Source organism: Poecilia reticulata, linkage group LG17 (genome assembly GCF_000633615.1).
Source record: "Poecilia reticulata strain Guanapo linkage group LG17, Guppy_female_1.0+MT, whole genome shotgun sequence".
Classification (NCBI taxonomy): Eukaryota; Metazoa; Chordata; class Actinopteri; order Cyprinodontiformes; family Poeciliidae; genus Poecilia; species Poecilia reticulata.
The window spans coordinates 17653316-17666491 of record NC_024347.1 but is presented as its reverse complement, the minus strand read 5'-3'; the positions used below and the strand labels follow the sequence as shown (position 1 = coordinate 17666491).

Here is a 13176-nt window from a genome sequence, read left to right as displayed (position 1 = left end):
TTTTTTTTTTTACTCTATTTTCATATAGAGATACATCCGGTTTCCTCAGTTTCTATGAATCTTTGACATTTAGTTGGTTTTTTCTAGTGATTCTTTATATTAGRAGCTGAGGTAGTGTCAAACTGGGTGTGTGACAGAGGCGTGACGGTGGGGTTTTACAATAAAAATTAATATTGCATTACTGTGTGTATCTCCTAAAGAATGCAGATCATTACCTTAACTCTTGGGATTTCTACAATGCTGAAGTTTCTTAATCTAACAAATTCCTCAACATACAGAATTTAAAAGCTTTGAAGGAACAGACCAAGTATTTCTACTGTGCTTTGTGCAGCTCTCCTGTTAGTCTTGCTCTCTCTTGCTCTCTTGCAGCCTGGAGGATTTTTGTTTTTTTAGTATGGCTTCAAACATTTCTATGACTTTATATTCAAACACTTTGCAGAATTAGTTGACGTTGAGTCTTTCTCCTATAGCAAAACTTTCCACATCCGATAGCTGTACAGTTAGCATGAACYAGTAGAATGGTGTGTTCAATGACCATAAACGATTTGAAGTACTCTGAGTCATTTGACTCAGAGTACTGAGTCAAATGAAATTTGAATATRAGTACAGGGTCACAGTTTTGTAGCATGAGTGTACGAAAACGGTCAAGCCAGGCAAATGACGAATGACAAAATTACTGATAATTACCTCTTTTAAGACCATTTTTTTTATTATTCGGTTCCCTCATTCTTAATTTTCTTCCACATCAGAGTTACAACATTTCTTTGTGTGTGTGTTTCAGGTGTTTATCTTGGCCATGATGACGGTGGAGTTGTTTGGCATCATGGGCCTGATTGGCATCAAGCTCAGTGCCATTCCCGTGGTCATCCTGATCGCATCGGTGGGCATCGGCGTGGAGTTTACGGTTCACATTGCCCTGGTAGGTCTTCAGTCTGCAGCGGCTATCGGTGAAACGCTCGTTTTGTTTGAAACCTGTAAAAACAAAAAAAGATGGGAGAAATACTGAAAGACCAGGACTTTAATTTGTTCTCCACAAAGCCCACATCAGTTCAAAGCAGAGACTCCTGTAGTTTTATTTGTTAAATGGAAAGTAATGAAGGTGAAATGTTTGTGATTAAGGATTTATTTTGGCTTCCTCCCTTATGCTGGCAGAYTTTTATTGTAGCACAGTGTGATGTTAAGCGCAGTAATCCAGCAGTTCTGTAGCCTGCCAAGCTTCGCCCGCCACAAACACATTTTGGATGATTGGAAAGATTTCCAACTTCTTCCTCATCCCCACCTTTCCCCTGTTTTTTTTTTTTTTTTTTTGGCCACAGGGCTTCCTGACAGCAATTGGCAACAGAAACAAGCGCTCAGCGGTGGCACTGGAACACATGTTCGCCCCAGTGGTTGACGGCGCAATCTCCACATTGCTGGGTGTTCTCATGCTGGCGGGATCAGAGTTTGACTTCATCATGAGGTGAGATGGATGCGGGTGTTTTTGTTTCTCCTAACTGGGTTGCAAAGGGAAGCTTTCTTGGGGGGGAGCTAAGGGCTGGATGCAGGTGGAAGTGTTTTCCTCTATCTTTCTTCACACACACACACACACACACACACACACACACACATGCATGCAGACAGTGTCTACTACGCAGCTGGTTCTGTCACTCCAGGAGGACACACACACACACACACACACACACATGCACATACACAGATCCCCAACTTCAGAATGCAACAAATGGGGAAAACATCAGTGTTGTGTAGCAGCTGCTTGTAAACATGGAAGCTTTCTGCTGCCCACTGGGTGGTGTCTCTCTCTCACTCCCTCGCTCTGTGTGTGTCTCTCTCTCTCTCTCACACACACACTAGGGGAATCTGTAAAAATTCCTATCATCCATTTGGCATTCTTTCCCTTCCATGTCGGATGCCGTAATAAAAACTGGAGCTAAATTTGAACTGGTCAGCCAGTCAGATGTTATGCAGCCCACCAACAGAGACTGTTCCTTCCGTCTCTGTTCTCAGTGTCTGTGCGTGTCTTGCGAGTGAAGTGTAAATCTTGTGCATGTGCGTCGTAATGCGTCTTATTTTTTCTTCTTCTTTTCTTTCTTTCTTTCTTGCACTTCATGGGCTAAGTGGAAAAAAAGCCCAATAGCTCCATGTTTTTCAGCAGAACGTGGTCTCAGCCCAAACCCGAAACCACAACCTTGAGCTCACAGACTGCAGCAGGCCTCCGTGACATAAAAACAGCCAGTTTTTCTGAAGAAACTCACACAGAAGCAGAAGGAGAGGCAGGGAGTGGGAGTCTTGGGAGGGTTAGCTGACTTGCACGGATGTGTGGTTCTTATGGGTGGTTCAAATATAGTAAAGGGAACCTCCACAGAGATGGAGAACTGAAGTTATGAGCAAATCCGAGTAAACTAAAAGAAAGGGGGAAAGAATCACTTGAAAGTGGTTGGCGTGCAACATATGGCCAGAGGACGGAAAGGGGTGAGGCAGAGGGGCCGAGGCTTCGTTGGAGGTCTTGTTTAGCTGCAGTTGTAGTTGGGCAAATGGGGTGAGGCAAAGCAGGCTAGCTGGGGAGCAGCATAAACATACTGGTGTAAACATCTTCTGGCCTTGTAATGTGCTGAATACACAAACAAGCATGAATAGAGACTCTTCTCACCAGTTTCTCTCTCTTTTTTTTTTTTTTTTACAAACAGAAACACATATACCTTCATGTATGTACATGCATCCCTTTCCAGGCCTGACCACAACTGGAAAAGATTAGTTTGTGTAAGCCACTAAATTCCTGACAGTGACTGAAGGGGGGGGTGGGGGGCTAGTTGTCTCTTTTTGTCTGTAAGTAAAGTAAAAAGTGGCACATAAAGGAGCCTGCTGTGGTATTTTGAATTCCATAATAGCTAGCTTCAGACTTCAATGGTCTAATATGATTTTGGTTTTATTTGAGGTTTTTAATCTTTCCTGAGAAGAAAGAAATCAAGGACTTTACTTGTTGAATAGCAGTAATAATCATTTCAAGCGATTATGAAGAAGCGTCTTTCCATAACAACTCCAACGCTTTTCTTCTTTTTTTGTAATTTTTTTCTGCCTTCACCTCATGCCAACTTCATTATTTTTTCCCCTCCTTATTTCTTTCACCTCCTAAAGTCTGGCTTAGCAGACTTAAAGCATCTTACCGTCTCTCTCCCTTCGCGTTTTCTGTTAGTGTTTAAGTGGAGTCCTCTCTAATTTGCTCGGGGGAGCTCTTTCTTGTGGCATGCCTCCACCCCTGGCCTCCCCGGAGCTCCGTCGAGATGCACGCACACATGCACAAAACAAGCACGCATGCAGTGGGAGCTGCAAGAAAGAAAAAAAAAAAGAAGAAAAACAGAGTGAGAGGAGAAAGTTGTGCAGAAGCAGCACAAGAGGCATCAAAGCATGTTTAARCTGAGTGGGGAGTCAGATTAGCCTCTCTCCCAACTCCTTTGATACACAAGCATTGGGTTTTCCCAGCCTTCCTTCCCTGAGCTACTTTTCTTCCTCATGTACAGCAGCTGTGTGTGTGTGTGTGTGTGTGTGTGTGTGTGTGTGTGTGTGTGTGTGTGTGTGTGTGTGTGTGTGTGTGTATATGTGTGTGTGCGTGCGTGTGCGTGTGTAAGTCATGCACACGGTGATCACGTGGTTTTAAGCCATGTGGTCTTGCTAATTTTTGTATCAGAGTCAAGGAAAAACTCAAATGATTAGATTAATAAAAAATTTATGTCAAATGAAATTATTTAGAGTTATCAAAGGTTTGGCTAAATGATAACGTGCGACAGCACGCAACGTTTGTCCAAGTAAAATAAGGTTTTACTGTTTTCTTTTTTTAAATAAAGATAAAATAATTAAATACTTTATACATGACAGCCCGGCTAGCATTACAAAAACAGCTGTGTTTGTGTTTTTCCTCGTGAATCCTTACCTTTGCTCTGAGATTTCTGAAAGCCTGCCAACAGTGTTTGTTCCACGAGTGACAGAAGTTGAAAGCTTAAAAGGAAACAAAAGTAGAAAAAAAGCAACTGTGCTGTTATCCGAGGAATGACTCTCGCTCTCTCTCTCACAGAAATGTCTTAATATATAGAAGTTTACATTAAAATAGCATCCTAGATTTTTGGGTTTCATCTTACTTCACTTTAACACCTCACTGATACTGCAGTTTGCTATTTGTTGCATTTTTTTATTCTTTTGTAAGAACAACCTTGTAGCTGAGGTGTGTTCACAAATTTCTTTCCCCACAAGGATTTATAAGGACTACATAGGCTGAAAATTGTTAATTATATTTCTCTTTCCGATCTAATCAAAGCTCTACATCTGTTCATCTCGCAGGTATTTCTTTGCCGTCCTCGCCATTCTGACCGTTTTGGGGATGCTGAATGGCCTAGTTCTCCTCCCAGTCCTCCTCTCCATGCTGGGCCCTCCAGCTGAAGTCACCCCGGTTGACAGCGCCAGCTGCCTGCCGACACCTTCTCCMGAGCCGCCGCTGCCTCCTCCGACGGCCCACCACGGATACTTCACAGCTCACAACCATCCGCGCTCACCGCGGCAGCAAGCGTTTTCTGAGTCGTCGGACTCTGAATACTACTCCGAGGTGACGACGACCTCTGGGATAGGGGAGGAGGACTATAAGTACTGTGACAGGAGCGTGTACCAAGCGGCGCACCAAGCGACAGCTCCTTCCACAACGTCTCACATACTGGTGGAAGCCAGCAAGAACCCAAGCTTCCCCAAACTAACGGTAAGCACCACGAGCGCATGAATCTTCAAAGATGTATGCATAACTCCTCTTTRATCTTGTATTTGTACTCGTGTGTAACATACAAATGTTGTGTTTGTTTTAGGTGCTGAAGCCSTTTAGGGAAAACGCAGTCAGCGGGAGGGTTGAACCGTTATGTGAATCCAACCACAGTCTGCAACCACCTGTCGGCTCCCAGGTGACATGCTGGGACGGAAACAAGCGTGAGCAGCAGCGTGATCTCCAGAGACTGCAGGATCAGTCGCCTCAACGCATACCCAGCGACAAAGCTCATTTCCCTGGGAGGACTTGTCAGAGTGGCCCCAGGCTGAAGAACAGCAGAGGGCCTCAGCCAAACAGGACTAAAGGGCCGAGCTACGGTCACAGCAACTCTTCCCTGCCAATGCAACAGGGCCCCGCTGGGGGTCCTGTCACCATGGTGACTGCTACGGCCTCCGTTACGGTGGCCGTGCACCCAACGTTACCGGGGACCGCCTATCAAGGCTACATGCATGAAGGTTTTGACGTGGACAGCGAGTCAGACTGTTTTGAAGCTGCTGAAAGGACATGTGGCGACAAAACAAAATACTCTTCGTGCAACAGAGACTCTCTAGAGCTCCAAGACTTGGAGGCGACACAGGTCCAGGCGGAATATCAACTCGGCAAGTCACAAGGTGAGCCGGGTTCCTCTGCTGACCTTTTTAGCGAACCTATGAGAAGTTTTGAAATGAGAGCTTTATTTGCTGACTGTTTCCTGTTTCCTCCTGTGTGCTGCAGGTGGGCTGAGGATCCAGGCATCTAAAGACTGCTAGAGACTCTCTCACTTTGAGTCTCTGGATCCCAGACGCACCTCGACCTCCTCACTGTGTCTCAAACTCTTACCTGTACATAGACTTCACATGAAAAACAACAACAAAAAAAAAAAAAAACAGAGGACTCACATCAAGGACATGAAAAAATGAAATTACTTGTTTTAAGAGTTATATAAATCTATGAGTATATATATATTTTAATACTAAAAAAAAAAAGAGGGAAGCTATTTAAAAGAGTACTGTATAACTTGGGTATACTCTTATGTAAGATGTAAAAGATTATTTTCATGTGGGGATGTGGATTCGTTTTCCGTCCCACTTTGTATAGAATAAGAAATGTTCTATGTGTTTTCACAAAAAGTGAGATTTTATTAAGGTATTAGAGTATTGAACGTACATGGTCAGTGTTTATTTCTATTTGTGTAATTTTGTTGTTGTTTTTTTCTTGCTGCTACATTTCCGATTTCTTTTCAGGCAATTTGCCTTAATAAGTGCAGTCCCCCAACCTATCCCACACCCCTTCCCTCCTCTTTTGTTTTTTTGTTGTTTTTTTTCCACAGTATTATACTATGAAATACTTCGTCATAAACAATCTGTTGAGTCCAAGTTCTTTGTCACAGGTTGCAGGGAATTACACAGCAGATACTGTTTCCTAACAGCAGTAACCATTGTGCCTTCAGTGTGTCCCCCCTTTTTCTCATTATCCCAKCAATTAAAGGTCAGTATTATGTTCTCCGTTTAGGCTCTAAAACCTTTTGAATTATTTAGCCATCGTGCTGGAAAGCAACGCTCCTAACTCCAACTTTGTCTCAACGTCCTCTGCAGTTTTAATCTACTTGAAGGAGCTCCGATAACTTATGTTAATTTTTTTCAGCAGTTTGTGTAAGCTCGTTTGTTTTGTTTTTTTTTTGTTTGTTTTTTTTTGGGTGGGGGGGGGTGAGTTTATTCACTTTGTCGAAAAAGTGTTGCTCGCCTCGTCGAAAAGGGAATTTTAAAAATGCAAAGGGAGTTATTTTTGTTTGATTCTTCCCCCCCTTTTTGAGTAGCAACAGTGTCATGTTGTTTTGACTCTGAACTGGTTTAGTCGACCTCGGTGCCTCAGCTCGTTTCGACTCACTTTCTACTCGTTTTGCTTCCCCCCTCGGACTGAGAACAAGGCTTCAGTCGTTCAGCATTGGTCTCGTCACTGCCAGTWTAAACTGCAGGGATAAACATGCGGCTCTATTGTCTTTGTCATGTTTCAAGCGGCAGCTTCTTCCGTTCTCTTACTCTTTGTAAATATGAAAGTTGAGTCGTCTAGCTACTGCAGTTGGGGAATTATGAAGCAAAAGCACCGCTTCCCAGTTCGAGCAGACCGCGTCAGACTCTGATGAGGGATGGGGGTCGAGAGCAAGGGGCTCTCGCGGTGGTTTGTAGTTTATTTCAAGAAAGATGTTAATGTCATGCCATATAAATTATTTATATTAAAATTTTTATTTTTGTAGTTTGTACAGATGCTAGTTTCTAGACCGAAGTTCTATTTTTAAAGAGTAAATATATATATTATATATAAATATATCTATTTGTTCCTGAGGTTTTGTTTTATTGTTTTRTTTTGTTTGCCTTTTTGGGGAGCGGGGGAGGGGATGACAACACATTGTGCGAATGCGTGCGTGATTGCGTRCGTGCGTGTGTGTGTGTGAGAGTGTGAATCAAAGGGGGCAATTGGAGGACCATGAAGGAGAAGTTGTGTAGGAAAAAGTGACATCGTGTTTTTAAGTTTCCTCTTGGCCCTTTCTTCTTCATTGTCATTTTTTTTTAAGATGTTCAAGTCCATGTCTGAAACACTGTGATTTCTGAAAACTATGCTCAAGAGAACCCATATGTGACCGTTATGTTCCCTCACCTGCTATAGAAATTAAACTAACAAAATAAATTGAATGAAAAACTGCCTTCTTGTCGGTCGCCCTTTGTGACGTCGTGGGTCAGCGCTGTTATCACTAGCAGTCCGATTTATCAGTGTTGGTTGGTTTAGTCTCTTATCGAGGCGCTTTGTTTTAATGGCTCCACAAGTATTCAGCTTTCAAGCTGATTGTGAGAAACCAACACAAAATTGTGAAAGGAAATAAATGCAACACGATGCATGAACGCATAACTGCTAAATATTTGTAGCATTTCACATATTAAAAATCTAAAAATTGTGCTATGCTTTTCTCTTCTGCCTGCATTACTCTTATGTTCCCTAAATAAAATCCAATGTTCAATTTGCCTTCAGAGATTACATGCGTGTAATCTAATCTCGCCATAAGTACACATTATTAAATGCAGCAATCGGTRATTTCATTTAGTAGAGYTTCCTTATTTGATTGAAACTATTCCACAATTAAAAGTTACTCAAATGAATTTCATAGTATGGAAATTATACAGTTTTTGTTATGAATATTAACTTTACTCAGGATGAAGACAAATTTTCAAATGATAACATCCAAATAACAGGCAGCATCCATCACACAAGAGTGAGTGACTCCTGAGAGAAAATACCATTTTAAAATATAAAAAACTATTATAACTCTAAACTATTTTTATATCCATTTGATTAAAAATTGCATGTCAAAAACTATGGGAACGCTTCTCCATAAGAAAGATGGTTTTTGGCATTGCAGCAATTGAGCCCTTCTTACATTAACTGTTTTTGATTTTTTTAAAAAAAAGAATGAAAGAAAACAAATGGACAAAACAGTCATGACATGTTTTCTGTATCATTTAATGTACTGGGGGTAGCTCAATCAGTCAAGTGAAAAAAAATAAAACAGGAATCAAAAAGTTGACTCCTGTTTAAGGACAAAAGAAGCTAATTGTGCACATGCTGGTTGTAGTGAATCTGAGTGAAAATGGGTCATTCCAGACACTGTTAGGAAGAACAACATAATTTGATTAAAAAGTTGAAAAGAAAGTATTTGATGCATAAAACAATCACAGAAAATGTTCTGCATTACAATATGCCAAAGAATACACTGTCTGCGCTGAAGAGAAATGGTGCAACATTTAATGGATCAATGACAGGAATTTGTTCTTTTTGGGTCTGGAGGATCCACAGTACATCAAAAATCCCCCCCCCCCCAAGACACTGAGTTCAATCCACAGTACAATGACATGTGGTGACTGAGGCATTTTTTGCATCTCCATGCTTTGGGATTTTTTTTATACTTAGTATAAAAAAAATCCCAAAGCATGGAGAAAAAATACATAGTATAAAACATTGGACCTATTTATTACATACAAGGGATCATGGATCACTGTGAACTGTCGCCTCATGCCGAAGAGGAGTYGCATTTGAAACTGTTGTTTAAAAAGAGTCGGTGATCCCAAGCACACAAGTGAGTGAGCAGAATCGTGGTTTCAGACCAACTAGAGAATGTTATGTGGTGAAAAGYATAAATCAAGGACAGCCGTCTAATAGAGAACATAAAGCATGACATCAAACATTGTTTCTGAGGCAAAGCCAAGTGATGCAAAGTAATTGTGAAATGCAATCATATCATTTTAGGCTAGAATAAATGTTCACAGTTGCCAAAGGTTGGTTGATTCTATCTATGTACCACATGTGAAACAGTTACAGGAAACAGTGTTTATGCAACTAAACATTAGCTAAGCGATTCACAGGTATAAGCTGAATCTTAAAACGTCTTTTTGCTTACACAGCTCAATATTCCTCTTTCTTCACTGTCTGTGGAGTGAAAGCAGGTACAACAAATTATAATTTGAATCAGCAATTAACAGTCAATGTGAGATCAACAAAATTTTAAACTTGTTTCTTCCTCTCTTGCTTTGGAATAGAATGCGCAGTAATCCCACTCCATATGCATGTGATGAAATTGTATATTTTGCATGGAAACAAAAGCTATTCGGCAAAATGTTCCAGCTTTTCATGACAAAGTGCTGTTGCTATGGACAACATTTTATGTTTTTGTTTGTTCTATATTCATCTTACATAGTGTGTTTCTGTACACTGCAAAGTAACATGAAACATCTCCAGTAAGCATTAAATCTCTGCCACAGAAAGGATCTGGGATCACTTTTTGATCCCAGACACAGAGAGTTTTCTTACTGTTACTGTTTTGTTTTTTTTTTTTCAAACATGCAATGCAATTCTTAAAACCTCAAGCGTTATAACCTTCAATATAATCTATTGAAGCTTAAGGCTAAGACTCATTTATGTGCCCCAGTCTCTAAAATCATATCTTAACTTGTGAAACMCCAACCAGATTTATGTTTTATGCCCAAAAGTCTAGTCATCTTTCTGTTTCGGGATCTGATGGGCATAATTAAGCATTTCCTCCCCTCTGTGCCTTCTTATGCACAAGATACACTCACGCATACACACAAGCCCACCTGTGTAGATGAAAGGTAGACCCTGTAAATTCCTGTGCTTTCCACATAACGGCTCCTCGTTTGTCAGCTCAGGCAAAGCAGCCTATGTCTGAATCTGATACCTCAGTCCTTTGAAGTCGCTTTCATGTCCATTTACATCTCAACCAAAACAGTTTGCGCACACTATTGCAATTTAAGCTAACAATACAGCACAGTGAAAGTGAAACGTTGACTTGCACATAGGTCACGCAGAAATGTTAAGAATATGCGATGCACAATTGAATTAATGAAAAATGCTTTCGGTGGGGAAAGTTATGGTGAACGCACACAGTCCATTAATGTCATGACTGAGTGGGAAAAAAAAAAAAAACAGAGTTATTGTTCGTGGGTGAGACGAAGACTTTATGGCTTAATTTTGTTTAGACACATTTAGCAATAGCTATAAAATCCTTAAATGTTGCTGAGAGTATATCTACAGGCCAAGTTAAAATATAATCGATTGCTCACCTTTTATTATGATGCATCTACAAACTTTAATGAGTTTCTTTCTGCGAAGGACCACACAATGTTGCGCATAAATGTGAAGTTAAAGCGTTATATGCTTTGCAAAACTTCAAAGTTCAACCAATTATTGAACTTTGTCTTCACAAGTCACYGCATGAAAACAATAAATAGACCTCATCTATGTGCTTTTTTTCCCTTGGTATAAATGCAGCTGATCTGTGAAGCCCTTTGAGGTTTGCTAGAGAGCATTAGTGAACAAACAGCATCATGAAAACCAAGGAACACAGCAGAAAAACTATTACAGCTCATTACCCTGTATAAGCACTGCGGAACATGGCTATGACTGTATTATGCTGCGTGGTTGCGTTTCTCCTGAAGGAACCTGGGAAGTTTGTTGGAGTTGGTGAGAGGATGGGTGGAGCTAAATACAGGACAATCCTTAAATGACCGCGTCGAAGGCTTCACCTCACCCACTGAAGTTTAGATGATTTTTTTTTTTTTTTTAGGATTTAGGATTGCCAATTCAATATCTAAACCTAAAGTCAATTAAAAATAGTGAAGGGTAAACTTCAAATACTCTGCATATCCAATCTGACTGAAAACAAAATCATTCTTAAAATGTATAAAGCTAGTTAAGACATACTTCAAAAGATTTGTAGTTTAAGCAAAAAGTGGCTCCTTAAGGTGCTGACTATAGGGTGTTGAAAACTACATAATAATTATATATTTTATGGATCTCTAATTTCAGATAAAAACTGCTTTGTSAAAACCATCACATAAAATACCAACAAAATAGGCAGAAAATAGGTGAAAAAGTTCATATTTTCTGAATACTTTTTGCAAAGACAAAAGTGTGTGATTAGACCCGCAGATGTATCCTTTTTGACATTTTGGTATTATCAACAATTTGGTTATTCTGTCATGCAGCAACCTGGCTGTTTTCTATTAGTCAGATGTTTTGCATATTCTCACCCCAAGTTAAACATTTAACAAGATAAAACAAAGACAATGACCACAGGGGCCTTGAGCAAATAAGTGGGAGCAGCTGTAACCCAACGTTAGGCAGAATTGGAAAAGCATTTTCCTTAAAAAAAAAAAGAAAAAACACAGCTGACTTGTGTTAGCATTGTCAACAAAGGAGTGATGTGTCTTAATATTAAACACACATCTCCAAATAGTCAATTTGTTCCTTGTATTAGAAAAACAAAACACAAGAAAATRGAGGCACCCAGATGGAGTGGTTCAAATGGGACAAAACTGAAGATGTTTAAAAGAAAGCACATAATGTTTGTTTATATTACACCATTCATTTTAAAAAATCMCATAGTAATTCACCTTAAAATGTGAAAAAAAAATRCAATAAGTGAAAACAAAAATATACAGATAAAAAATCATTTCAAATGAAGATAACTTTTTTTTTTTTTATAGAATCCAAATTGTCAACACAGTGTAAAGAAGAGTATTCCTCATTTGAAATGTTGCTGCTTAACAGRAGTAACATCCACAGCTTTTTAAAATRAGTCAGAGCAACAGACAAACAACAACGTCTGGTTTCCCCAAAAGTTAATACCAAGATTTTTAAATTAATTCCCAAATTGACAGGTAATCAGCGGAGAGCAGGTCATGAGCCAGGTATGTTCTTATATTATGTCCAGTCAGGAGCGTTGGTATATAGTATTTCACACCATCTGGAGATGATCAAGAGCCTTTCTATTWAGAGAGGTTAACATCTGTTACCGTAATCTAAATGAGAACAAATAAAAGCACGGATGATAATCTCTTGTTTTGGCGCCAAGATTCTCACTATAGAAAAAAATCTAAAGTAAAAGAAACCACATGGAGACATGTAGGCTGATCAAACAAAATCGTTCAGTTTCTTAGAATGATTTCTGAAGTCATGCTGTCAGTGGCAACGACTTAACATAGTGTCTTCAGATTTCAAGTGACTACAACTGGATGTTAATTGTGTTACTGTGCTGAGAAATGTTGAATTTCTTTATTATTTCTGAAAAGCAAGTGTGTAAAGCAGGATCAGCATTGGCCCTGAAACAGAGCTCTGAGTGACTCCACATTGTATCCGAAATGATCCGGTTGAGGAGAACGCTGAAGGTTCTCGAAAGCATCAGGGAAGTTAAAACATTTGCACAGCACTGTACATCAGCAAAGCAGTTGTGTTACTGCAACAAAATTGCTTTAGATGAGAAGATAAACAGCCTGACTTCCTCCAAACTGTGTGGCATGTATGTCTCCCTGAATGTCTGCTTTCTCCTTCGCTGCACAGCTAATTCCTCCATTCTTTTGTGCTGCACCCAGCGCGAAGGTAGAAACACATACACCACCCCCTGCCTCACAAACACACATGCCAGTGCATGTTTTAGCCACACACAAACACTTTTCTTTGCTAATCAGCTCTATTGAATTCCTGCAACAATGGGCGCTCATCCTCTGGCCACCCAAGCTGTGCACATATGCACAAACACACACACACGCACACACACACGCATACACACACACACAAACCAGCATGACCAGATCATGAGATCAGACTTTTGTTCCTTTGGCTTGTTTTCTCTTCCTCCAGCGGTCTCACCTTCACACTCAGGTCAGGAGCTGGCACAGCGAGATCGTGTTATCTGGGCTATCGGCTCCTATCTGGGCCCACACACTGCTCTCACACCCACAGAGGAGGAGAAGGAGCCTGTTTAACTTCTCTCACATTTACTGGCTCTGTGTCACAGAGAAGGTTTCATGTCGAACAAAACAAAAGAAAAAAAA

At 40.3% G+C, this 13176-nt stretch overlaps 1 protein-coding gene across 1 annotated transcript in view; it reads left to right on the top strand.

The window, feature by feature from the left end:
• ptch2 (patched 2) overlaps positions 1 to 7478 on the top strand; it is a 31116-nt gene extending 23638 nt beyond the window's left edge. Inside the window, exons 19-23 of the mRNA XM_008434165.2 lie at positions 782 to 919; positions 1317 to 1459; positions 4330 to 4738; positions 4842 to 5409; positions 5513 to 7478. Coding sequence (XP_008432387.1) covers positions 782 to 919; positions 1317 to 1459; positions 4330 to 4738; positions 4842 to 5409; positions 5513 to 5547 — 1293 coding nt within the window. The 3' untranslated portion in view covers positions 5548 to 7478. The remainder of the gene's footprint in view (positions 1 to 781; positions 920 to 1316; positions 1460 to 4329; positions 4739 to 4841; positions 5410 to 5512) is intronic.
• Positions 7479 to 13176: the final 5698 nt, after the last annotated feature.